Source organism: Bos mutus, chromosome 5 (assembly GCF_027580195.1).
Source record: "Bos mutus isolate GX-2022 chromosome 5, NWIPB_WYAK_1.1, whole genome shotgun sequence".
In the NCBI taxonomy this organism is placed as follows: domain Eukaryota; kingdom Metazoa; phylum Chordata; class Mammalia; order Artiodactyla; family Bovidae; genus Bos; species Bos mutus.
The window spans coordinates 14979561-15004918 of NC_091621.1; the positions used below are offsets into that span (position 1 = coordinate 14979561).

The 25358-nt window shown below is 49.7% G+C and overlaps 1 protein-coding gene across 7 annotated transcripts; it reads left to right on the plus strand.

Moving 5' to 3' along the window:
- Positions 1 to 39: 39 nt before the first annotated feature.
- IKZF4 (IKAROS family zinc finger 4) lies at positions 40 to 24974 on the plus strand. Of its 7 annotated transcripts, XM_070370366.1 has the most exons (10): positions 40 to 321; positions 8542 to 8596; positions 11544 to 11693; positions 13423 to 13516; positions 14801 to 14905; positions 15890 to 16150; positions 17120 to 17287; positions 19707 to 19856; positions 20307 to 20438; positions 21155 to 24974. In XM_070370366.1, the coding sequence occupies exons 3-10, from the start codon at positions 11607 to 11609 to the stop codon at positions 21913 to 21915; spliced, it is 1758 nt and encodes a 585-aa protein (XP_070226467.1). In that variant the 5' UTR covers positions 40 to 321; positions 8542 to 8596; positions 11544 to 11606; the 3' UTR covers positions 21916 to 24974. The 7 variants fall into 7 exon arrangements, with proteins under 7 accessions (XP_070226467.1, XP_070226470.1, XP_070226471.1 ...); XM_070370367.1 differs by lacking the exon at positions 11544 to 11693 and having other exon boundaries at positions 41 to 321; XM_070370368.1 differs by lacking the exon at positions 11544 to 11693 and having other exon boundaries at positions 41 to 321; positions 8545 to 8596.
- Positions 24975 to 25358: the final 384 nt, after the last annotated feature.

The following is a 25358-nucleotide window of genomic DNA, read 5'->3' on the forward strand; positions in this document are numbered from 1 at the left end:
TCGGTGTTCGGCCACACCGCCTGTCGCCTGGTAGTGGGACCGGAAGTTGTTCAGGGGAGGGGGACAGTCGTACTGGGGGGGTTTATGGGGGGGGGCCTGTCCCTCCTCAGGTGAAGCCGCTGATGGAGATGGAGCCGCCGCCGCCGCTGAGCGCCCGGGTCCCGCCTCCGGCCCGGTTGTGGCCAGCTCAGTGACCCCACTCCCCCCGCACTGGGCCGTCCGGGCCAGAGTGGGGGACCCCCGCTGCCCCGCCTCCCTCTCTCCCAATTCCGTCCCCTCTCCCTCACCCCCCCATCCTGCGCGCGCGCGGAGCTGCCTCAGGTGAGTGAGGGGCGGGGTTTGGGCGAAGCGCGAGAGGCGGGGCCTCGGCCGCCGGGGGCGGGGCCTGAGGGGCCTGGGCGTGAAGGGAGGGGGACACGTGGGCGGGGGCCTGGTGGGGAGAGGGTCGCTGGGTGGGCTGAGGCCTAAGGGAGGAAGCTGGCGGTGGGGGGTAGGGGTTGGCGCGAGGCCATAAGATTGACAGGGATGTAGCAGGGACCTAGGCGTCCTAAAAAGGCGGGAGATGGGTCAAAACAGAGAACCGAGGACAGGCAAGACCTGGCGTGCGCGACGCTCCTTCGTTGGGTGAGGCTGGGGTAGAATAGAAGGATAGGGTGGAGAAAGGATTAGACTGGGTACTTTGGCAAAGAAGCAAGAGGCTGCGGGTGGCTAGGGGGAGATGTCGGTCAAGAAGGTTAGCGAGAAAGACATAGGCCTAAATGGGAAGGCAATGAGCAGAGTGGGAGAAACAAGTGGTAGAGAAGAAACTTAGGGTGGAGCAAAAAGTGCTGTGTGCGGCACTATGCAGGGTGAGAAGTCCGGGGAACCTGAGAAGCAAGGCTGGGAAGGAAGAGATTCATTGCATAGGAGCGTTAAGAAAGAAATGTAACAGGCAGAAGTCCTGGGGCAGACAACCAGAGAGAAAAACAGACCTGGGAAGCAAGTCTAAACTAAAACAGCCTTCCTTGTACCTCCTCACACAGCCCCATCCCAGTTATTTTCTTACCCCAGTTTGCTAGAGTTGTAGAATCTCATTGTTTGATTTCTGTGCTTTAAAAAAAAAAAACAAACTATGAGTGATCCTGTCTAGTGACAATGTTTAATGGGAACATGGGACTTTAGATAGGAGATATTTAGAAAATATGGTACCCCCCAAGGTCATGAATTTACTGACTCTGCTTCCAGGAAGATTTGATATATCACCAACCACAGTGTGTCAACACTGAACAACTTCTTTCACCTCAGTCCCTTCTCTTATAAAGCAAAATTGTCTACTGTCGTGACTTAAACACCTCCATTTATTTACATATTTGAGAGCTCCAGCTATGCCCCAGTCTCCCCAGTATGAGCCCTCAAAGCATCAGTGGTGAGCTTGGTATGATTGTGATTTATAGGTCAACTCTAGGCCTTCCAATATTATGACCAAACAGAAGTCTGTTGAGGCCTGGCTACTTCCCCTTACTGCTACTTGTTCACCTTGCCTGTGTGAAGGTACATGTTCATATCCTTGGGGGAAAAAAAAAAGTGAAAGTCCCTCAGTTTTGTCTGACTCTTTGCTACCCCATGGATTGTAGCGTGCCAGATTCTTCTATCCATGGGATTTTCCAGGCAGTAATACTGCAGTGGGTTGCCATTTCCTTCTCCAAAACTGTCTACTGTTGTGACTTAAACACCCCCACTTACATGTTTGAGAGCTCCAGCTTACCCTAGTCTCTCCAGTCTGAGCCCTCAGAGCATCAGTGGTGAGCCTGGTGTGGTTGTGACTTGCTCACAGATCAACTCTAGGCCTTCCAATATCATGACCAAACAGAAGACTATTGAGGCCTGACTGTTACCCCTTACTGCTACTTTTCCTTGGGAAAAAAAAAAAAAAAATGTCGCTCAGTCTTGTCTAGCTCTGTGGCTACATGGACTGTAGCTTGCCAGGTTCCTCTTCCCATGGAATTCTCCAGGCAAGAATACTGGAGTGTGTAGCCATTCCCTTCTCCAGGGGATCTTCCTGACCCAGGGATTGAACATGGGTCTCCTGCATTGCAGGCAGATTCTTTACTATCTGAGCCACTTTAGGAAGCATTAACAACAGGTGTCTGACTACCTAGAATATTTCCACTTAAGATAACTCAAATTCTGAGGACAAGACCAGATAAAAGGCCAAATTAGACACTCTGGGTGTGGCATCTTATTTGGTAGGGTATGTGAAATGTCCAGCCAGGAATTCCTCATCTCCTCATGGGTCTGCCAGTAGGTCAGTGAATCTTTCTTTGGGGTATGCGGTATGCGGTATTCGGCCTTCCCCACTTACAGCCTAATTCAGAGAATCCAGACAGCTCCCTGGATCACAAGAACAGTCAAACTAGTGGCTCCTGAGATAAAGTCTTTATAAAAGAAAATAGCCTTACCATTGGGAATCAGAAGAGGTCTCAGTGGACCTTCTGGGGTGGGCCCCAGGATGGTGGGAGATGCCCTCAATTTGGCAGCTTCAGAATTATATCTTGTTCTACTCAACAGATGTTGACTTCTCAAGCACAAAACATAATGACTTTGCTGCCCACTGAGTGGATATATGTGTAAGAGATTCACTTTGCTGTACACTCGAAACTAACACAACATTGTAAATCAACTAAACCTCCATAAAAATTAAAATCATCATCATCATCATCACTGGGGAGGGACCTCCCTGGTGGTCCAGTGGCTATGGCTCAACGCTCCCAAGGGGGCCTGGGTTTGACCCCTGGTCAGAGAACTATATTCCACATGCTGCAAGGAAGATCAAAGATCCCACATACCACAACTAAGACCTGGTGCAGCCAAATAAATAAATATTTTTAAAATAATAATGATCCCTGGGCTTCACTTCAGATCCTAAGTGAGACCAAAGGAAAAAAATTCCCCTTCTCCCTACTGCAACCAAAAGGATGACATGGAGACTTAGCCCTCTCTCCACTTCCACCTGCATTTTTCAGCAACATCCTTGTCACTACCTTTCTACCCATGAAGCCACATGGAGTGTGTTTTAAATTCCAATTTTGGAGTATCACTGGGTCAAACAGGATTCTTTGGAGGATTTGAAGAGCTTTCATTACTTGTGATGTCCACCTTATTTCAGGCTTTCAGAGCCAGTACATAGAGAAAACTTGACTTTCTGATATTTTTGTCACCAATAGTTAGAGCTGTGGGTATGTTTTTGTGGAGATGGGGATGGTAGCTGAAGCCTGACCTTGGAAGTCAGACCTTGGACTGGTCTCAGTTGCTGCTTGTCAGGAAGTGTGGTGGGAAATCTTCTGTCTAGAAGGGAATACCTGTTCCTGCCCATTCCTGTTCAAATGCAACATTATGTTGATGAGAGAAAGCCAGGGCCTTGGAGGGCTCTGTTTAGGGTGCCAGGTGCATTTGAAAGAACAAGGAAGAAAATCTTTGTCTCAGGTTACAATGACCAACCTTTCCTCCCTCCTCACAGAGATACTTCCTTTTAAATTGGGAAGCTGGCTGTTTCTAGGTACTTTGTATTCAGCTCACTGAACTGAATTTACAGTACATATATGCCTACCTCCATCACTGAATGATGTCTGTGTTGCTGTAAAGTCAGTTTCCTTTTGAGATCTTTGAACTAAGCCTATCTTGTGTTGCTAATTTCTCTCACATTATACCTCCTCCCCCTCTGGTGTGTCTCCAATCTGCACTGCCTAATTTGACCCAGTTCCTCTAAGGAGAGGCCTGGCAGGCCAGGGAGCCGGGAATGGGAAGGTGGAGACGGATATGCTGCCTGGAGATTTGAGCAAACAGTGAAGTACATCTCTTGATGCGCTCCTGGCTCTCAGAATACCAGAATCAGGAGCAGCAGAATCTCAGTTCCATCCCACTCCCAGGGCTCCCAACTTGGCATTTAGACCAGTTGGAGGCAGCTAAAGACTGATTTTGCCCAAGATGTGTCATAGAGCACCTGTTGAGAACAATTAAGAAGCAGAAGAGCTCAGTTTACTTCTAGGAATCAAGTTCAACTCAGAAAACAACTCCTTCAGACCCTTCTGGAAATTGTTTTAAGACCATTTGGACAGGTGTCCAAAAATGAGATGCACTTCCTGAGCCAGTACTAACTGAAATTCTATGCTTCAACTGCTCTTCCCACCTAGTGCCTTTCTAGCTCCGGGTTCATACAAACACACAATCCCATTAGGATGTTTCTCCCGGTAGAGCCTGCTGAACTGGCTTTTTCTTTTAAGTAACAGACCCCACTCCCATGGGGATCACAGCAAAGGAAAAGATGTAAGAACCAGGGAAATTGATACTAGAACCAGGGAAAAGCAAGAAAATCCAAAGGCATTGAGTACCCTGGCTTAAGAAAGGAAGTAAGACGGTTTAATGGAAAGAGCACATCTCAGAGAGACAGGAAACTGGGGTTCCTTTCGTTGTTCCAGCTTCACTGTGAGCCCTAAGACAAGTCACTTATCTGCTCTGAGCCTCAGTTTCTCCAAGCAGAAAATGGAGAAAAACATGCTCACTCTTGCTTCTCCTGCATTGGGGTGTGTGTGTGTGTGTGTGTGTGTGTGTGTGTGTGTGTGTGTGTGTGTGTGTGTGTGTGAGGGAAATAACCTGTGGCATCTTGAGTTTTACAAAATCCCAAAGGGCAATTATATAGCTAATGATTCGGAAATGAAAGGGATCCCATGAGTATGGGAAGGCCCTCCCTCATATTTGCATCTCTAACTACCGAAGTTCTAGGCTAATTCCAGAGAGTTCACTAGCCACTGTGGACTTGGGCTCTTCTCATCATTGCCCCTAAGAGACCCTTCAAGGAGCCACTTATTATTGGCATGGTCTAGCAGTCTGGTCCCAAAGCTCAGTCCATACCAGGGAGGATGTCAAGAAAAAAGGAGCTGGAAATAAACCTAGAGAATTTTTTTTTTCCACATCCAGGCTTCCTAGGTGAGACTAGAAATCTCTCTAATGAAATCTAGGGAGAACTGCTTTGTGAAGTGAAGCAAAGCCCCATGTCTCAGGCTTTCTCGTGAGACTTTTTAGAGCATGATATCTCTCAGCACTAGACAAGAACGATAAGGGGTGTGGTGGTGGTGAAACAGAATAATAGATGCTTTCCTGGTATGTGCCCTCCAGAACCCCCCACCCTCACCTCAGTCAATATAGTAGTACACTCAAACCAAATTTTCACCCATTTGCTTCAGTGAGATCCTTCAAAGAGACCCAAGAATCCTGATAGCAGCTCAGGCTGTTCTGTTGCCCCACTCTGTTGTTGTTCAGTCACTAAGTTGTGTTCAACTCTTTGCAACCCCATGGACTGTAGCACGCCCTCTGTCTTCCACTATCTCCCAGAGTTTGTTCAATTCATGTCCATTGAGTCAGTGATGGTATCTAACTGTCTCATCCTCTGATGCCCCCTTCTCCTTTTGCCCTCAGTCTTTCCCAGCATCAGGGTCTTTTCCAGTGAGTTGGCTCTTTGCACCAGGTGGCCAAAGTATTAGAGCTTCAGCATCAGTCCTCTCAATGAATATTCAGGGTTGATTTCCTTTAGGATTGACTGGTTTGATCTCTTTGCAGTCCAGGGAACTCTTTAAGAGTCTTCTCTAGCACCACAATACAAAAGCATCAACTCTTTGGTGCTCGGCCTTCTTTATGGTTCAAGTCTCAAATCCATATGTGACTACTGGAAAAAATAATAACTTTGACTATATAGACCTTTGTCAGCAAAGTGATGTCTCTGCTTTTTAATACCCTGTCTAGGTTGGTCATAGCTTTCCTTCCAAGGAGCAAGTGTCTTTTAATATAATGGCTGCAATCACCGTCCACAGTGATTTTAGAGCCCAAGAAAATAAAATCTGTCACTGTTTCCACTTTTTCCCCTTCTATTTGCCCTGAAGTCTGGGATCGAATGCCATGATCTTAGTTTTGTGAATGTTGAGTTTTTAAGCCAGTTTTTTCACTCTGCTCTTTCACTCCCATCAAGAGGCTCTTTAGTTCCTCTTTACTTTGTGCTGTTAGAGTGATATATTTGCATATCTGATATCCAGATATGATATTTCTCCCAGCAATCTTGATTCCAGCTTCTGAGTCATCCAGCCTGGCATTTCGCATGATGTACTCTGCATAGAAGTTAAATAAACAGGGTGACAATATATAGCCTTGACGTACTCCTTTCCCAATTTTGAACCAGCCAGTTGTTCCATGTAATGTTCTAACTTTTGCTTCTTGACTCACTTTCAGGTTTCTCAGGAGACAGTAAGGTGGTCTGGTACTCCTGTCTCTTTAAGAATTTTCCACGGTTTGCTGTGATCCACACAGTCAAAGGCTTTAGGGTAGTCAATGAAGCAGAAGTAGATGTTTTTCTGGAATTCCCTTGCTTTCTCCATGATCCAACAAATGTTGGCAATTTGATCTCTGATTCCTCTGCCTTTTCTAAACCCAGGTTGTTCACTTGCATGTTCTTGGTTCATGTACTGCTGAAGCCTAGCTTGAAGGATTTTGAGCATAACCTTGCTAGCATGTGAAATGAGCGCAATCGTATGGTAGTTTGAACATTCTTTGTCATTGTCCTTCTTTGGAATTAGAATGAAAACTGACCTTTTGCAGTCCTGAGTGCAGCACTTTGACAGCATCAGCTTGAGGATTTTAAATAGCTCAGCTGGAATGCTGTCACCTCCACTAGCGCTTTGTTTGTAGTAATGCTTTCTAAGGCCCACTTGACTTCATACTCCAGGATGTTTGACTTTAGGTGAGTTACCACACCATCGTGGTTATCCAGGTCATTAAGACCTTTTTTGTATAGTTTTGTGTATTTTTGCCACCTCTTCTTAATCTCTTCTGCTTCTGTTAGGTCCTTCCTGTTTCTGTCCTTTATCGTGCCTGTCTTTGCATGAAATGTTCCCTTGATATCTCCAATTTTCTTGGAAAGATCTCTAGTTTTTCCCATTCTATTGTTTTCCTCTATTTCTTTGCATTGTTCATTTAGGAAGGCCTTCTTACTTCTCCTTGCCCCACTCTAGCTCCCCAAAATCTGCCCCTGGGGTATTTATTTTTCATTAGATGACTGGTGGAAGCAATTTTAGATGTATGTAGTGGAGAAGGCAATGGCACCCCATTCCAGTACTCTTGCCTGGAAAATCCCATGGACAGAGGAGCCTGGTTGCCTGCAGTCCCTGGGGTTGCTACGAGTCAGACATGACTGAGCGACTTCACTTTCACTTTTCACTTTCATGCATTGGAGAAGGAAATGGCAACCCACTCCAGTGTTCTTGCCTGGAGAATCCCAGGGATGGTGGAGCCTGGTGGGTGCCATTTATGGGGTCACACAGAGTTGGACACGACTGAAGTGCTGCAGCAGCAGCAGCAGCAGTAAAAGTCACTCAGTCGTGTCCAACTCTTTGTGACCCCATAAACTGTATGGTCCATGGAATTCTCAAGGCCAGAATACTGGAGTGGGTAGCCTTTCTTTTCTCCAGGGGATCTTCCCAACCCAGGGATCAAACCCAGGTCTCCCGCATTGCAGGCAAATTCTTTACCAGCTGAGCCACCAGGGAAGCCCTATTCAGTCAATGCTACTACTATATTTGCTTATTTAATAAACTTTAAGTTCCATTCTTCTAGACTGTTGCTAGTATTCTCAAAGACTTTTCTCAAAATTTTGCATTTTTGGTTTTCACTTTTTGGAAAATGTAAGGATGAATTCCACTGCTCTGAACATCTACTATTGTTCTAGATAGGAGATGGATGTATGTAAATTTCTACCAAATAGGGATTTTTTTTTTTTCCTCCCACAGGCTCCTAAGAAGATAATTCATTGCAACAAATTATCACTTTTAATTGTCCTCACTTCTGGATTGTTTAATACTCTACTGCCAATTACTGTTTGCCTTCCCTCAAATAGACTAATCTGCATTTTAAATTCAGGTCCCCCCTCAACTCCCCTTTAAAAAAAATAAAGGTAGCAAAGTAATTGACAAAAAGTAAGAAGAAACCACTTAAGGATTTAATGTCCCCTTTCTGAACCTGAGGTGGGCCACTCTCCTCTATCTTCTACTTTCCCGTCCCCCTTCCTCCGCCCACCCAAACATGTTTCCCTTGAATGACTGGATCTAAACTTCTTAGATTACTACTCCCTTCTTAACAAAGTGTAGCGACTCTGTGGGGTTGTTTCTTTGCCTGATGAGCACTGAGCTGTAACGTGTCTCCTTTCCTACACCATCAGCTTCACTTACAGAGAGAGGGTCTACTCTCCAAACAACACAATCAGGGACCAGTTCGGAATGAGACAGCGTTTCCACCTGAGAGACTGGGGAAGCCTGCAGAAGTTGGGGGTTGGAGGAGACCCTGGGGTTTGGAAGTCAGGGTACATCGTCTTTGTCATCAGGACAAAGTCTGAGGTTTTGCTTTGTTAGAATAGGGTCAGAGCACACTTAAGTAGTCCTTTAGGGTTCTTGCTAACTCCAGGATGTTAGAAAAACTACTCCCTTTCCAGATCTGGCTTCTAATAGTAGCTGTTTTCTCTTCCAGCAGAGTCTCTCTAAGATGGACATAGAAGACTGCAATGGCCGCTCCTATATGTCTGGTATGTCCTCTTGTGCTTTCTGTTTGTCAGGGGCTGGGAGCGCGCTCTCCTGTGGAGCAGAGTGGAGAGCCTTCAGCTTAGCACGTGACGTCCCAGTGCATCGCAGTCTTGGAACTGTCACTTTTGGTAGTGCTAGATAGAGTGGTTTATTTTGTTAATTTTACTTTCCCTAAAAAGTGATTCTCTTCCCAGACTTCTTGGAGGATAGGAGCAGGGGAAGGAAATAAGAGGGGTACTGTGAGTGGAGACTACTAGAGAGAAGAGATTTGAAACAAAGTAGTGGAAGCAAGATCTGGTTCCTTCTCCTGTGCCGAGGTCACTAACCAAACATGACACCCAGGGTTTCAAACCTCAAAGGCCTGAAGGGGCCAGGTAGGATGTAACAGAGTGAACTGGGCTCAGATAATGAGCAGAAGAAAGTGATGGGGATGGTCATGGGCTGGAGAGTACATGTCCTTCCTCAAGGAGCAACAGCTCTGCAGGGTCCACCGGAATGTGTATCCAGTGTGGCCAAAGCTTCCAGTTTTTCAAAAGAAATCAGAAATCAGGATTTTATATGGAATGTCTCCCTTTAAAAATAATAATTTGTATTTTAAGAAATGTTCCATGGGGCAAGCCAAATTTGTCTATAGTCTGAATTCAGCCAGTGGGCCAAGAGCTTACACATTTGAAGTAGAGAGAGAGGGAGACCAATTCTCCCCCTATCTTTTCCATGATCATAAAGCTTTTTATACCTGCCAAATACTCTTATGAGGCAGAAGAGATCCCAGCTTGTAGTATGGATGGCTTTTAGGGATACTTTCATATCCCTAAAATGGATAAAAAGGGAGATTGCAAGATGGGCCAGATACACATATGAGAGTTATTGGCAGCACCCACATAATGTCAAAGTAAGAAGTTGACTCTGACCCCTTTCTCACTTAAGGAGGGAAGGAGTTGGGATTGGTACAGGCATTGATACCTGCTACATGCTGGACAACACCTGTTCTCAGGACCCTGCCTTGGAGCTGAGGACACTCAGAGGAAAACTAGTCCCTCCCCTAAGGCAGGCAAGTGAGAAACTGGGAAGCTGGCTGAGGAAATACCCACGGAGCACTTTTCAGCCTATCCCTGGAGAACGTTGGATATTAGAAGAAAACTGAGTGTATTAGCATCACTGTGCTATGAAACCAAGCTTTCCCAGCTTTCAGCAAGTTGGCACTTCCTAGATGAGAAGAGTCCTCAGCAAAGGATTGTTTTTGAATGAAAGTGGAGGCCAGAAACCACTCACCTGTGTTTTGAGAATTCTAGATGTCAGCAGCTACCATAGAGAGGGACGGGGACTGGGGGAGGGGGGCCGGGAGTCAAGGAAGGGCTAACATGAGCTCTGAAAAGCAACCCCTGCAGGACCAGACATGGCTGAGACAGTCCATGTGAGGGTCTCCTGAGAGCTGCCTCCGCACCCCTGCCCTGCGCTGAGCCATCTCTCCTGGACTGATGGGGAAGCGGTGGGAGAGGTCGCAGTGTGCACCCCCTAAAGCGCATGGCGGAGGGTCACCACCACTCTTCTGCCTCTATACCCGGGGACTTTCCCTTGCCTGGCCAACTGATGAAGGGGGAATCTCTCCTGTTCTCCAAAGAGGTTTTCGCCGCACAGAACCAATTACAGAAAGTCCACCTCTTCCTTCCTTATCTCTTTCTTTGGAAAGATCATTCCCTGGGGTTGGGGGAGGGCAGTGGGGTGGGGAGAGAGGGAAGAAAGGAGAGTCCATTCGTTTACCACACAGATGCTCTCCCCGCCCCCACTCCCTATCTTTCTAGGGAAACTGAGTTGCTCAAACCCAGCTCATGCAATTAATTGACTGAGCAGTGCTTGTTCGAAGTTTTCTGGTACTGTGAAATGTTTAAGGGAACCTTGGCAGAAAGGGGTCCAGAGGTAGGCAGCCCAAAGTTTTCCAGCCCCTCCCATCCCCTAATTCTTGGAATCAGAAAATCTAGTCTTCCAAAGTAGGTCAGCACGGCCGTGAGCAGCTCTTCTGGAAGGGAAGGGAGCCGAGGCCTTGTCTTGATGGAGGGCAGATTCATCCAGGGCTGTCGGCGGCTGGGGCCCCAGGGGCACAGGAGGGGATGGGAGGTGGGGAGACCAGACCAGCACTTTGCCTGGGATCCGAAAGGGCTCCAGGCCACAGTGCAACACTAGCCCCGAGATCAGACTGTGCAGGGCCCTCTGGCTGCTGGGAAGGGGGAGGCTGTCAGTCCCGCCCACCCCACCCCACCCCAATCTGGAGAGCGACCTCCCTCCTGGAGGAGGAAGAAAAGGAGGGAAGACAAGGGCCTGAGTTCGGTGGGGGAGGGGCTTTCTGCTGATCTGGAGCCTTGAAGCTGCCCCTTGTCCTGGGCCCCATGACCTCTGAGGCCTTGTCTTCCCCAGCTGGCAAAGGATTGGGCCTTCCCTGGAGCCCCCCTCTTTCTCCCCCTACCCCGCGGGCCCATCCATCTCCCTCTCTCTCTTGCACACACTCTTGTGTCTCTCAGGCATTTGTTGTGCAGTTCCTCTTTGTCTGCTGGGCACGAGGGCAGCAGTATCTGCCTCCCTCCCTGTGCACCCCCCACCCCAAGCCCTTCACCGTATTGAGAAAGGGATGCTGTAGCCTAGCGACCCCCCCACCAGAGGCACAGACACATTCTCTCCAGCCCCCTCCCCAGGCACATTCAAGCGTGTGCTGCTTGCGCTCTCTCCCTCTCTCTCTCTCCCCCCCACCTCTCGCACCCTCTCTCTCTCTCTCTCTCTCACACACTCACACACACACACACACACTCATACACACACACACACTCATACACACACACACACACACACACACACACACCCTGGGCTGAGTTCTTCTCGCTGGCTGCAGCCGTGGGCCTCTGCTCACCGAGCCGCTGCCGCTGCCTGCGAAATGACGGCGGTTCCCCTCACTTCCAGGAATCCACGCTTCCTGGAAGGTGAGTGGCTGGGCTCACCCCTGCCTGCCACCGAGACGCAGACATGCACACACCACCCGCACTCGCTCGCCGTTTCCAAGGCGGCGGCCGCGCTCGCACCCCAGGGTCTCAACGGCAAGGGAAGGATAATGTAAGTTCAGGCAGAAGGTGGCTAGTGGAGGGGGGCGGGGAGGGGGGGCTGCTGCTGGGGCTGGGGAGCCAATTCAGTAACAACTCCCCGAGCCTGAGGAGAGGGAGAGGACTGGGGGCTGTGTGTGGAGCGGGGGAGGGGGCGTTCCTCCTCACACTTGCGGAGGATGGGGAAGGGTGTTTGGTGTTGCTAAGCAAAGGCTGCGACTTGGTCAGTGCGAGCTTGTGGTGACATCTTGATTAGGCCTTGGGGACAGATGTAGAGCTGCCTGGGGTGAAATGCCGAGACAGGCTGGGGTGGGAATGGGTCATAAAAGAACCTAGGTAAAGAGGGGTGCCCCGGCAGCAGATGCCTCCACCTGGAACTGAGATGCGAGGGGCCTCAGCCTCCTCCCCACAATAGAGCTGGGGATGGGCATCTTTCTCTGCTCCTGTCCCCACTCTTCCCTGCCAGCGGGCTAGCATCCTGCCCCCTGGAGCCCATGGTCAAGAAGGCAAAGCAGTTAGGACGAGGTCCCTTCAGAAAAGCGTGGAGGCTCTGGGACCCCACAGCTGGCTCCTCCCTCTGTTTGGAGGAATGGAGGAAGGGCAGCAGGACCCGAGGGCTGGGCCCCCTCAACTGGGAAACACATCTAGCTGGTGGGACACTGCTCCAGTTCCTTTCTCTCCTTCCTGCTTTTCTGCCCTTTACCCACCTCCTAGTTCCTCTGATGTGAACCTCATGATTTGGCTTTGCCCTCCAGGGGGTTTGGATTCAGCCAACCTAGGATGACTTTGACCAAGAAAATTTCTCTGAGACCTAAGGGCAACCCTAATTCTCGGCTTTGGTAGTCTGGGATTTCTCGGGAGTCCCAGGCATTTGAAATTCCCTCACTGGGTTTTCTGGGGCCGAGAGAGGAACTGCTGAACTTCCTAAATCGGACTCTTGTTCTCTTCACCATCTGGCTAAAACTCAAAATCCCTGGAGCCCCCAAAGACTTTCTAACCCCTGAAATGGATTTATTTCAGGTATTAGTCCCATAAAAGCTGGCCTGAGCCTGTTTCGCCTCTTACCTGTATCCTAGGGAGGGCAATGGCATCAAAGAACCTCTTGAACTACAGGTGTGACCCTGGAAGTACCTGCTCCTCCTGTACCCAGGCCTTAAGAGGGAGAGCTGAAGAGAACGTTTCCCCTTACTGTCCCTAAATATCCCTTTAAGGATGTTTTCCCCATATATCAAGCCCCAGGCCCCAAGAGGCAGCCTCAGCCCAGTAGGCTGGGACCAGCGATGGATTTCCAGCAACCTCACTCATCCTTTTAGGGTCAAGGACTTAGCACCAGGCCCCGGAGCCCTGTTCTTCCCCCATTACTAACATCCAGTGATTTAGGACAAGTCAGCCCTTGCAGCCCTTCCAACCTTAGCCAACCCTACTCAGTTAAAAGGACATATTTTAAAACTGGGTCTGAGTCTACAGGTCTCAACCCACAGCTCTGAGATGCTCACTTGGTGATATGTGTGTGGTATTGATAGGGGGCAACATTTTTTTTTTTTTTAGATAACCACGGCTCATCTAAAGAGCCGCAGCTGGGGAACCTCGGTTTCAAGCCGTAAGGCTTCTTCGATAGGTAGTGAATGAATGTCCTCAGGCTTTGATGGGCTAGAGTGGGGGAAATGGGACTTTTAGTAGAGGAGATGAATGGGAAATGGTCCCAAAGTCCTGAGTGGTTGTTTTCTTCCCACTGACCAAAGCTGGAGAGGGATCCCTCAGGAGGGTGTGTTCCGGATTTCTTGCCTCAGGCCCAAGACTCCAACCATTTTATAATGGAATCTTTATTTTGTGAAAGTAAGTATGTACATAGCTGGGAAATTGGGTAAAGTGCTAATAGGTGGACTTTAGGGATGAATTTTAGGGTTTCTCTCTCTTTCTCTCTCTCTCTGTGTCTTCCATATTTAGACCTGTGTGCACACATCTATGCATGTTCATGTTAGCAGATAATGTAGACGGCTAGCCCAGTGTTTATCCCCGTAGGTATGTTCTCTTTATGTCTGTCTACCTATGTGATATGTGTCCGTGTCTGTGTTTATCTACGTGTGTTGTATTTCACATGTATATTTGTGCAGAAGATTGTGGGGAGGAGGGTTTTTTTTAAAGACATGATTCGTATATTCAGGTATGTTATCTGATTTTTAAAAACATACGTGACACTCATAGAAAGCATTTTTACAAAGCTATTTGTCAACAAGTTAAAATGCATATATATTGAGAATACACTGATTATTTCACTGTCAAGGGAATGTCAAATAGTAACTATGTGATTGGAATACTATCAGATGGAGGTTTTCTAGAATAGCTACATTTTTGCTGATTTTAGAGTGAGATGGACCCAGGTCTCCCCTTCTGAAACAGTGACTCCCAGTTAGCTCTACACAGGTGAGGGTTAAGGACACGGGTACTTACTATTTGTGATCAGATCCAGGTTCCACCGCTACCAGCTCTGTGACCTTGGACAAGTAACAGAGCTGTTTTTGTGCCTCAGTTTCCTCATCTGTAAAATTAAAGAACATACCAGCCCTTACTTCACAGGGTTGTTGTGAAGATTCAATGAGATAATTCTTTTAAAGTGCATAGAATGATGCCTGGCATGTAGTAAGCACTCAATTAATGTTAGCTGCTATCATTATGATTACTATTATTATCATTAGATTCAGGGACAATTCCAGCTGCCCTTCCTGCAGATCCCGAATCCAGTGTCGGGGGCTCCGGAGAGTAACAGTAGGGAAGAACGTCTGTCCTGAACTGCCTCCCTCGCAAGGCCCCCATTTTCCTCTCCACCCCGGCCCGCCTAGCCCCAGCCCTGCTTCCTGTGGACGTCAGGCAGTGATGCTCTTCCCCTCAGGCCTAGATGAAGGTAGGGTGGGCAAGGCGCAGCCACTGAGCTCGCGGAAGTCAGCACCGGGCACCCAGGCTGGCGAGGGCACCAGGTATGGTGCCCCACATACAACGCTGCCTCGTACGTGGCTACAAGATAAATGTTTGTGAAATGTAACTGAACTTTGAAGAGATCAGATGTAGACGGAAAATGGCTCAAGCTGCAGCTTCACCTTCCTTCTTGTTCTCTCCTCCAAGGTAGCGGGGACTCATCTCTGGAGAAGGAATTCCTCGGGGCCCCAGTGGGGCCCTCAGTGAGCACCCCCAACAGCCAGCACTCTTCTCCCAGCCGCTCCCTCAGTGGTAAGTGCAGCCTCCAGCCTCCCGGGCCCTGGGCACCCAGTGTGTGTCTGGCCCTCAGTTCACCTTCCATGGCAGCCATTTCCCGCTCACTGCCTCCCTCTGATTTCCGGCCCAGAGTACCTAACAGCACTAAGGAGCTCCATGTCTAGGGTTTCCGTGACTTCTGAGAGGAGGGTGAACCTTCACTGCCTAGTGACTAGGGTGGAATTGAAAGAGGCATGGGTGGGATTAAGGTAAAGGCTCCAAAGAGAAACTCTGGAACTGAGCAGATGGAAGTGGTCATGAGCTGGCGTTAGATAGGAAATAGAGATGAGAAGGATCCCCTCCTCACCCCCGCCAGTCTCCTGCCAGACAGGGTCCCCATGACTGCCCCTCCTCGCTGGCCCTGGATCTGTGACATTCTCTAAATGGTTGGAATAGCCAGGAATGTAGGTCAGAGCCAGAGCCAAAGCTCTCTCCTCAATGGCTCCTCCCTCCTCCAGTCCCCTCCAGATTTTCACAGAGGGGAACAGAGGTGTCCGGTCCTATGGGGTGGGAGGATAACGTGAGCTATGTCTGTCTTCCAGTTTTGCTCTCTTTTCAGCCCGCCGTCTCCATCTTCCTAGTACCGTTTTCCCGCCACTGTTACTCCCTGGCTTCCTGCCTGGGGCCAAGCCAGACATCTTCCTTAATGACAAGAGAGTGGAGGAAAAGGCTCCGCTTAGTTTCCTCCTCTCCCCAGTAACTGAAGACATCCCATGTACCCCAACTTTTTTCCTCGGGAAACCTGTTTGCCTCCTGGGTGGGAGAGGAGGACAAAGGTTGTCTCAGGTCCCAGCAAGACCCCATAGCACCACCCAGGATACTTAGGAGATCAGCTTCTCTTAAAGCCTGAATGTCTCAGGGCTTGGAGACAGTCTTTGGGACTTAAGGAGGGCCTCTTTGGCCCATGGGCAGGCTCCCTCCTTGGTCTGTCTCTATCCTAAACACGCTCCCACCCTCCAGCCAACTCCATCAAGGTGGAGATGTACAGTGATGAGGAGTCGAGCAGACTGCTGGGGCCGGATGAGCGTCTCCTGGAGAAGGATGACAGTGTGATCGTGGAAGACTCCTTGTCAGAGCCGCTGGGCTACTGTGATGGAAGCGGGCCGGAGCCTCACTCCCCGGGGGGCATCCGCCTGCCCAATGGCAAGCTCAAGTGTGACGTCTGCGGCATGGTCTGCATTGGACCCAATGTGCTCATGGTGCACAAGCGCAGCCACACGGGTGAGTACCACAGGCGCCCCAGGCCCAGGCCATGCGGGGTCGTCTGAGGAAGGGGAGGTCTCTCCCAGCACTGTTTCTAGCTGCTAAAAAAAGGTGGGGGATGAAATCTGGACTCCCATCAACACCTGTATTTCCTGGCACTTTCCTCAACTGTAGTTATAAAGGCAAGCTGGTGTTTGTCTCAGGAGGTGATGGAGGAGAAGACGTGTTGCCTCAAGAAGTGTCCTATAGGGGACTTCCCTGGTGGTCTAGGGGTTAAGTCTCCAAACTTCCACTTCAGGGGGCATGGGTTCGATCCCTAATCAGGGAACTAGATCCCACATGCCACAACTCAGAGATGCCACAACTAAAGGTCCTACATGTTGTAACGAAGAGCAAAGATCCAAGGGCTGAAACTAAGACCGGGCACAGCCAAATAAATAAATTTTTTTTACAAAAAGAAGGATCCTATAGTCCAACAGGGTATTGTTTGGGCTCTTCTGTCTTATGGGTTTTTTTTTAACTATGCCAGTTGGCATGTGGGAACTTAGTGCCCCACCAGGGATCAAACCTGTGCCCCTTACCATGGAAGCGCTGAGTTAACCACCGGACCACCAGGGGAAGTCCCTGTCTGATGAGCTTTTAAATAAAGGAAAACAGAAGCCTCTTCACAGTTATCTTGGGCTCCAGGCTCCTGGGGCAGAGCAGGCCCTCTGGGGCTCAGTTCTTGCTAACAGTCTTAGGCCCAGCATTCCAGGCCCAGTACCCTTCGCCCTGCCACACACCTCTAGTCCACTTCTCAGGGTGAGACTGTACCCAAGGGGTCCTTTTCAAGCAGCATTTGTGTGTGTGTGTGGCACTGCCCTGCCTTGCAAATGTGTTCTGAGCACCTTCCTTCCCTGGGCTGGGTAGAGCAGAGGGTGAGGGACTAGGTTCAACCTTCACGGTTCCTTACCCTCGCTCATCTGTGATCTCTTCTTCCCCTCACAGGGGAAAGGCCCTTCCACTGCAACCAGTGCGGTGCCTCCTTCACCCAGAAGGGCAACCTGCTGCGTCACATCAAGCTGCACTCCGGGGAGAAGCCCTTCAAGTGCCCCTTCTGCAACTATGCCTGCCGCCGGCGCGACGCACTCACTGGCCACCTCCGCACACACTCGGGTAGGCCGCATGTCCGGAATACCCAGTAAATAGAGCTCAGCCACTTCTGTAGTATTGGAGGGTTACAGTGTCTACCACTGAGGGCGGAAGAGCACTCCCAGAACAGAGCAGCAGGCCCCAGGGCATTTGGGGCTCTTTGATGGGATATTTTACATCTGCCATGCTCTGCAACATGGAGCAAGAAGAGCATGGGTGATATTCCTGGCTGTCAATAGTCACCCTCCCTAACTTGGCTTTTAACGTTCATGCTGATGCCAGAACCATCTGGGGCCCATCACCCTCCCTTCTGAGCACCAGGGACAACCCTCCTTCCACTCTGATGTGCTCCAGCCCCACACCTGTCACCATCTTCACCACCCCGCACAAACACCAGAGGTCTCTGGCAACCTCTGTCTGTCCTCCCCGAGACTTCCGGCTGGTTCCTGTAAATTTCCACAGGCCTCTAAAACTAGAAGAAAGGGAGCCTAGGAAAAGAGTGTCCCATTTCTGTTTCCCATCTCACGAGGTCGTCACCTTCCTAGAGGCAAGAGCAAATCCAGAGGGTGCCGGGAGGTCAGTGTTGGGAACACTGCCAGGGACCCGGACTAACCAGGTTTCCTAGCCCCAGCCAAGACAGGTTAAGTCACCATCTTTCTGGATCAGCTGGACAGGCAGCACTTTTGAAGCCTTTAAGTTTTAAGCTTTTGAATTGGACTTGGGAAAAGGCCAGGAGCTGAGCTGGCAGGAAGGAGGGAGCTCAAGATTGGGAAAAGGAAGGAAGAAGGGCAGAGGGGAAACGATTAGTAGGGTCTGTCCTTGGAAACTTTCCTTGTTTTTTCTCTTTTCTTAAACTCTCCTGGGCCAGGATTTAAAGGGCCAGAACAATCACCTCACCACCCTCTTGTTCCAGATTTCCCCAGCCACCTACCTCGTTCTAGCTTCTCTTACTTTGGAACTGAGACCTCTTTCTCTCTATGTATGTGGAGAACTAGGGAGAAAGATCATTATTGATTCAGGCATTATAATCTACAAATATTTTACATGTGTCTCCTCCCTCATGTAATTCTCATAACAATTCCAAGGTAGATGTTATTATCACAGAGCTTTCTATAGCCTCGCTGGAATCCAGTTAATGGCAGGTGTGAGCAGCAGGTGCGAGCAAGTCAGACTCCTTTTCTAAGGAAAAGGGTGGCTCCCCCTGCTGGTTTGGAACAAGGATGGCTTGGCCCCCTAGAATTCTTACCAACCACAGCGAAGCCAGCTGGGAGGACACTGGATGTTGTTGTGCAGGACATTTTAGGGACACAGGTGGACAGAGATACACTGTTGGGTCTCATCTCTGTGAGATGTTTTCTATCACAGCCCACACTATACGAAAGAAAAGGGAGTTCCCCTCCCAGATGTTAGACCGTCTCCCCAAGAGTCTTGGGTGGACGAGGACCGCAGCATTCATCTTATCCCCCAGCCGCTTGGGTTTACAAAGAAAGAGCAAAAAGGCAGTTGGTGACTTAGTCTAGGCCCAGGTTAGGTGTATGTGAGTAGGTGCAGGGGCCAGTAGTAATTACCAGCCTCCTGAAGATACCCTCTCCTGTCTCCCTGTTCAGTAGTGGCAACATACTTTCACAAATATCCTCTCTCAAGTTGTTTTCAAAGGAAGTGTTGATCTCAGTTTTCCCAACCTTTTTTTCATCACTGGAAACAAAATCTTTATAACCTCTTCTTTGTTTAAAAAAAAAAACGAAGACCCCCAAAATTGGTGTTTTCTCCCTTTACTTTCCTCTGGTTATTTTATTTATTTTTCTCTTCTCAGAATTTCTGTATCAGTTATGGTTTTTCTGGGGCTCTCTTGGTATATCTCAGTGTAGCGAAAAAGAAAACTGAGCAGTTAAAACCAGGCTGGGGATGGAGGTAAAAATATAAGTAAAGGTCAGTGAACATGCCCCTCCCCACCCTGGCAGAGCTGAGGGCTCTCATTTCTGTCACCCCAGCCCACCAGTTTCCCCCAAACTGAAGCAGATAGTTCGTAAGCAAAAAAATCCCCTTGTCTGATAAACAGCCCTTACACCCGCCTGCCACATGGAAAGGTTAAACCACAGTCTGGGCCCCAGACTCTGAGATCCTGGGGTGGGGCCAGCCTGCCTGCCAGGGATGATCCCCTGCAAAGTCCCTGGGTCCTTCCTCCCTTTGAACAGCAACGTGGCCATCTTGAGGCCCACCAACAGTCGAAGCCACGTGCCCTCTCTCCTCCCATCCCAGTGCATTGTCTCTCTTCTTCAAGGTTCAGCCATCTGGCCACTGAAGCTGGGGAAAGAAAGATGAGCCAGAGAACTCAACTGAGCCACGTCCCTTCCTCCTCACTCCCGTGCATACCTGCTCCTGGATGATTCTGCAGCACCAGCAGGCAGTGACTCTAATGCCCTCTCTTCCCTCTCCTCTGCAGTCTCCTCCCCCACGGTGGGCAAGCCCTACAAGTGCAACTACTGCGGCCGGAGCTACAAACAGCAGAGCACCCTGGAGGAGCACAAGGAGCGGTGCCATAACTACCTGCAGAGTCTCAGCACTGAAGCCCAAGCTCTGGCTGGCCAATCAGGTGAGGCCGCAGGCAGGACCATCAAGGAGTGCAGGACAGGGGCGACCCCAGCACCTACCCTCACAGAGGGATGGGATCTCTGAAACAGATATATGTGCCGAGCACCCGAGTTGGTGCAGAGCCCCATGGTGGGTGCTGCAGGGAGATCCAGAGGTAGGGAGGATTTCATCTATGTTGTCAGTCTAATGGGAGAGAGAGAGAGCACCCAGGAGGTATGCACTCAAGGGCCAGATGCATATAATTGTCCCCACATCGCCGGAAATGTGCTGTAGTGAGCTCTAGATGGGGTGTAGTAAGCAGAGTGCCATTTCCCAGGCATCCGATATTACCTTCCTCAGCTACCGACCTGCTGGTTTTCTCCAGGCAAAGGCAGCTGGGCCTCTGCTTCCCCTGCTCAGCTGCTCCTGCCTGTTGTGCCCTCCCCACCCCACTCCTGCTCCCTCCCACCAGGTGATGAGATACGGGACCTGGAGATGGTGCCAGACTCCATGCTGCACTCATCCTCTGAGAGGCCAACTTTCATTGATCGTTTGGCCAACAGCCTCACCAAACGCAAGCGTTCCACCCCCCAGAAGTTTGTAGGTAAGAGTCCAGTTGGAGAGGAGACATCAGCTGGAAGCCACCACTTGTCTAAATCTGAGCACTGGTGGCTATTAGACCAGCTGGATCTGGAGATTTGCTTGGGGTAGAAGAGAGCAGCCTGGTGGTCTCTTAGTGTTCAGAATGTATTGCCAGAATCGGGGGGGAGTGAAGAAGGAGAACATCCCTCACGAAGGGGAAGAGGGGTCAGAGTTGAGGGCTCTCAGGATGGTTGTAAGAGGAGAGGGTTGGGGGTCAGGCTTTTCCAGTTTTTGAAAATGGCAAGGACTTCTGTTTATGGGGGCTGGGAGAAGGGCCCTTTAAGTCAGTTTATGGGGACTGAGAGAAGGGCCCTTTGAGTCAGAGAGAAAAGGTGTGTATGGGGGTCCTTGGCCATTAGCTCTCTTTATGGAGAGCAATGAAGGAAGGAAGTTTTCAAGACCAGTGGGTTGGGACCAAGTCCTTCTCTAAGATTATAGCCCAGGGTTGGGGAGCAGCCCCACAGAGGACCTGACCTTGTGGGAGGTAAATGAAGGGTGGTGAATAATGTTACACCCATCCCCAGGGAAAGGAGGGTGTAAAGGATTCTTTACAGGAATCCTTTGTAGGATTCTTTAGGATCCTTTTTAGGAATCTTTGTAGGATTCCTACAAAGAAGGAATCCTAGGGGAGCTTGGACTTACCCAGAGTCAGCCCTCCTGAGACCCTTCTCTCCGCAGGTGAGAAGCAGATGCGCTTCAGCCTCTCAGACCTCCCCTACGATGTGAACTCGGGCGGCTATGAGAAGGACGTGGAGCTGGTGGCACACCACGGCCTGGAGCCTGGCTTTGGAGGTTCTCTGGCCTTCGTGGGGGCCGAACATCTGCGTCCCCTCCGCCTCCCGCCCACCAATTGCATCTCAGAACTCACGCCCGTCATCAGCTCTGTCTACACTCAAATGCAGCCCCTCCCTGGCCGACTGGAGCTTCCGGGGTCCCGGGAAGCAGGTGAGGGGCCCGAGGATCTAGCTGATGGAGGTCCCCTCCTCTACCGGGCCCGAGGCCCCCTGACTGACCCTGGGGCCTCCCCCAGCAATGGCTGCCAGGACTCCACAGATACAGAGAGCAACCACGAAGATCGAGTTGGCGGGGTGGTGTCACTCCCTCAGGGCCCCCCACCCCAGCCTCCTCCCGCCGTTGTGGTGGGCCGGCCCAGTCCTGCCTACGCCAAAGAGGACCCCAAGCCACAGGAGGGGTTACTGCGGGGCACCCCAGGCCCCTCCAAGGAAGTGCTTCGGGTGGTGGGTGAAAGTGGTGAGCCGGTGAAGGCCTTCAAGTGCGAGCACTGCCGCATCCTCTTCCTGGACCACGTCATGTTCACTATCCACATGGGCTGCCACGGCTTCCGAGACCCTTTCGAGTGCAACATCTGTGGTTACCACAGCCAGGACCGGTACGAGTTCTCTTCCCACATTGTCCGGGGGGAGCACAAGGTGGGCTAGTGACCTCCTGCCCCACCGCAGTCCACCACTCCACTGCCCTGCCTGCAGGAGGCTAGCCCTGCCCCCACCATGTCCCTAGCAGTTGGGTTGTGTAGCCCCCACCACTGGCTACCTGACTTCACCCTTGACCCTGACCCATCCTCACCCATGCCCCTCCTACCCCCTGACTGATCTAAGCGTTGTGATGAAACAGGTCTTTTGCTTATCTTTCTCCTTTTTCTCTTCTCCTTTCATCCCACCATACTCACTGAGTTATTTATTAATATAATTTGTTGAGTTTTCTTTTGCTTCTTTTTTTTTAACTTATATCGCTTATCACACCCCCACCTTCCTGCCCAGTCCCCTTCCACTGTAGGCCTAATTTTTCTCTTTGCGCTTTCTCCAACAGCCCCAGGAGTAGGAAGCTCCTCTTAGTGCTAAGAGGCCCTGGGCTTCCTGATTTAGGTCCTCATCTTTTGCTGTATCTGATTCTTCCGTTTTGATGCTGATCGCTCTCTCTATTCCTACCTTAGCTCTGTGGCATTACCTCTGCTCTCTGGGACCCTTCAACCTGGTACTCCATACCTCTTGTGCCCTCTCACCTTAGGCAGCTTGCACAACTCCTGATCAAATGAAGAAATCCCTCATTTGGAAGTAGGAGAGGCTGAAGAAATTCTCCCCAGGCACCCTGGGACTGAGGGTCCTCTTGACATCCCACTAGGAATTAGAGTTCCCCAAAGCCCACATTCGGGATCTGCCTCTCCAATGTGATCTCTCTCTCTTCTCTCCTCAAACAACGCCCAACACTGCTGTACTCTCTTCAAACTGCCCATCTACTCAGTGGTGGTTTTTCTCTCCTTGGAATGCCCCGACTTTATATTCTCAGGGGCCAAGGCTAGGTCAGCAATCCTCTGTCTCTGACACATGTGGAGCCACAGGTGCCTAACTGGGAACCAGGGAAGGGAATGGGTCAAAATTCCTCTCTTTCTCTCCCACCTCTCAAACTTCCTCACTCTAGTGACCTACTTGGGCTCTCAGGGGCTCCTAGGTCCCTGTCCTATGAGAAACTGGTGGGTTGCTGCCTGATAACAAGGGGGTATCCTCAGCCCCCAAGTCATGCTGCCTTCTCCCCCCTAGCAGGATTCACCCTCTCATCCCCGGACTCCTGGGCCCTGTTCTTAGGATCAGTGGCAGGGAGAAAAGGATGTCTCTTTTCTCTCTCCTAACTCTCAGTATAACCAAAAATTATCCCCAGGATGAGCAAGGGCATAGGCCCCTCTCCCGATTCCACTCTTGTGCCAGCAAGAATGGGATGGACAAAACTGAGCTGGGAGAGTCATCCTTTACTACCCCCTCTACACTCAGCTCCCAGATGTAGGGCAGGAGGGGGCACTCTCCTGGCTGCTGCAGAGACTCCTGGCTATTTGGGTAACCTAGATAGTGAGACGGGGGCAGGAGGGGATAGCTCCACCGCCAAGTGGAGGTCTCTTTCGACAAGAGTTCCCTGCCCAAGGCCACAGCCATCCCATTCTCTGCTTCCTTGAGATTCAAACCAAAGCCTGTTTTTCTATATTTAAAGATTAAAAAGTAAAAACCAAACAGAACACCTCACAAGTTGTAACACTTGGTCCTTTCTTTCTCTCTCTCTCTCTCTCTCCCCCTCCCCTTTTCTATCCCCTTCCATTTTTCTTTCCACATGTCCTTTCCTTATTGGCTCTTTTGCCTCCTACTTTTCTCACTCCCTATCAGGGATAATTCAGGGGGATGGTAAAGGGTTGGCTAAGGAACAGACCCTGGGATTGGGGCTCTTAAGGGCTCTAAGAGAGTCTACCTTATCCTATTATGGGAAGGGAGACCCTAAAAACTTCTTTCTCCTCTTCTCCCCCACTATGTGGTCTCCCCAAGAGAACCAGATTGTCAGGGAGGGACACTGTGGGTTGATTGTTTCTCCTTGACAATGTAGCAATAAACAGATGCTGCCAAGGGCAGGGGATCAGGGAGCCACTTGGGAGGAGAGTGGTCTCTGGAGAAGGGGAGAGTCTTCTTGAGAGCACCCCCAGGGAACTGGCTCCTTGTTTCAGAATGGCAGCAGAGTTGAGATTCATATCTGGGGTTCCCCTCAACTCTCCTGGTTATCGAGCCCCTTCCTATTAGACCTGCCCTCACCACCTCTTCTGCGTCTGCTGTGTATTTGGTGACACCTCATAAGGACTAGTCCCTTCTGGGGTATCAGAGCCTTGGGGTGCCTCATCCCCTCCCTGTCAGTTTTGGCACCTGTAACCTCCTGGAACATGAAGGACTATGCTCTGAGGCCATACTCTGAGCCCATGAGAGCAGAGACTGGAAGGGCAAGACCAGGTGCTAAGGAGGGGAGAGAAGGGCACTCTGTCTCTCTCCAGACCATCACTGCACTTTAACCAGGGTCTTAGGTACAAAATCCTACTTTCCAGAGCCTTCCAGCTCTGGAACCTCAAACATCCTCATGCTCTCTCCTAGCTCCTTTTGCATAAAAAAAAAAAAGTAAGAAAAAACACACATTGAAACCCACATGGAGAAAAGAGGTGTTTTCCTTTTATATTGATATTTAAAATCAACACCACACAAAAAAATTTCTAAATAGACACTTTTCCAGACCTTTGTTTTTTCGTGTCAGTGTCCAAGCTGCGGATGCGATTTTGTAATACTTCTGGCAGCTTCTTTCCTTGTGTACATAATATATATATAATATATATTTTTAATCAGAAGTTATGAGAACAAAAGAAAAAATAAAACACAGAAGTAAGTGCAATACCACCTCTCTTCTCTCTCTCCCAGGGTTTCATTTGTAGCCTATGCTTGGTGTCTCCTTGGATCTTACCCCTTCACCTCCTCCTCTTCCTCTGGGGCCCCCTCCCTCCTTTTTTTTTTTTTTAAAGAGTTTTTCTCCTTTCTCAAGAGGAGTTAAACTAGCTTTTGAGACTTATTGCAAAGCATTTTGTATATGTAATATATTGTAAGTAAATATTTGTGTAACGGAGATATACTACTGTAAGTTTTGTACTGTACTGGCTGAAGGTCTGTTATAAATAAACATGAGTAATTTAACACCCCTGGTTGTTTTTGCAGACTTCCTTTGCCTTGCTTTTCTGCTGGGAGGGAGGGGGGCCTCCTTGTAGCGTATTATACCAACTACTAAATGTTTTGAGGCTCAGCTGGTAAAGAATCTGCCTGCAACGTGGGAGACCTGGGTTGGGAAGATCCCCTGGAGAAGGGAAAGGCTACATACTCCAGTATTCTGGCCTGGAAAATTCCATGGACTATATAATCCATGGGGTTGCAAAGAGTCGGACACAACTTAGCATTCACTTTCACTTTCGCACGTTTTTGAAGATGAACAAGTCTTAAGACTGAGAGGAAACCAAACAAGAATGCTCAAGATGTTACTACAGAACAGAAGAATTTTCAAACTAGAATGGGAAGTGGAG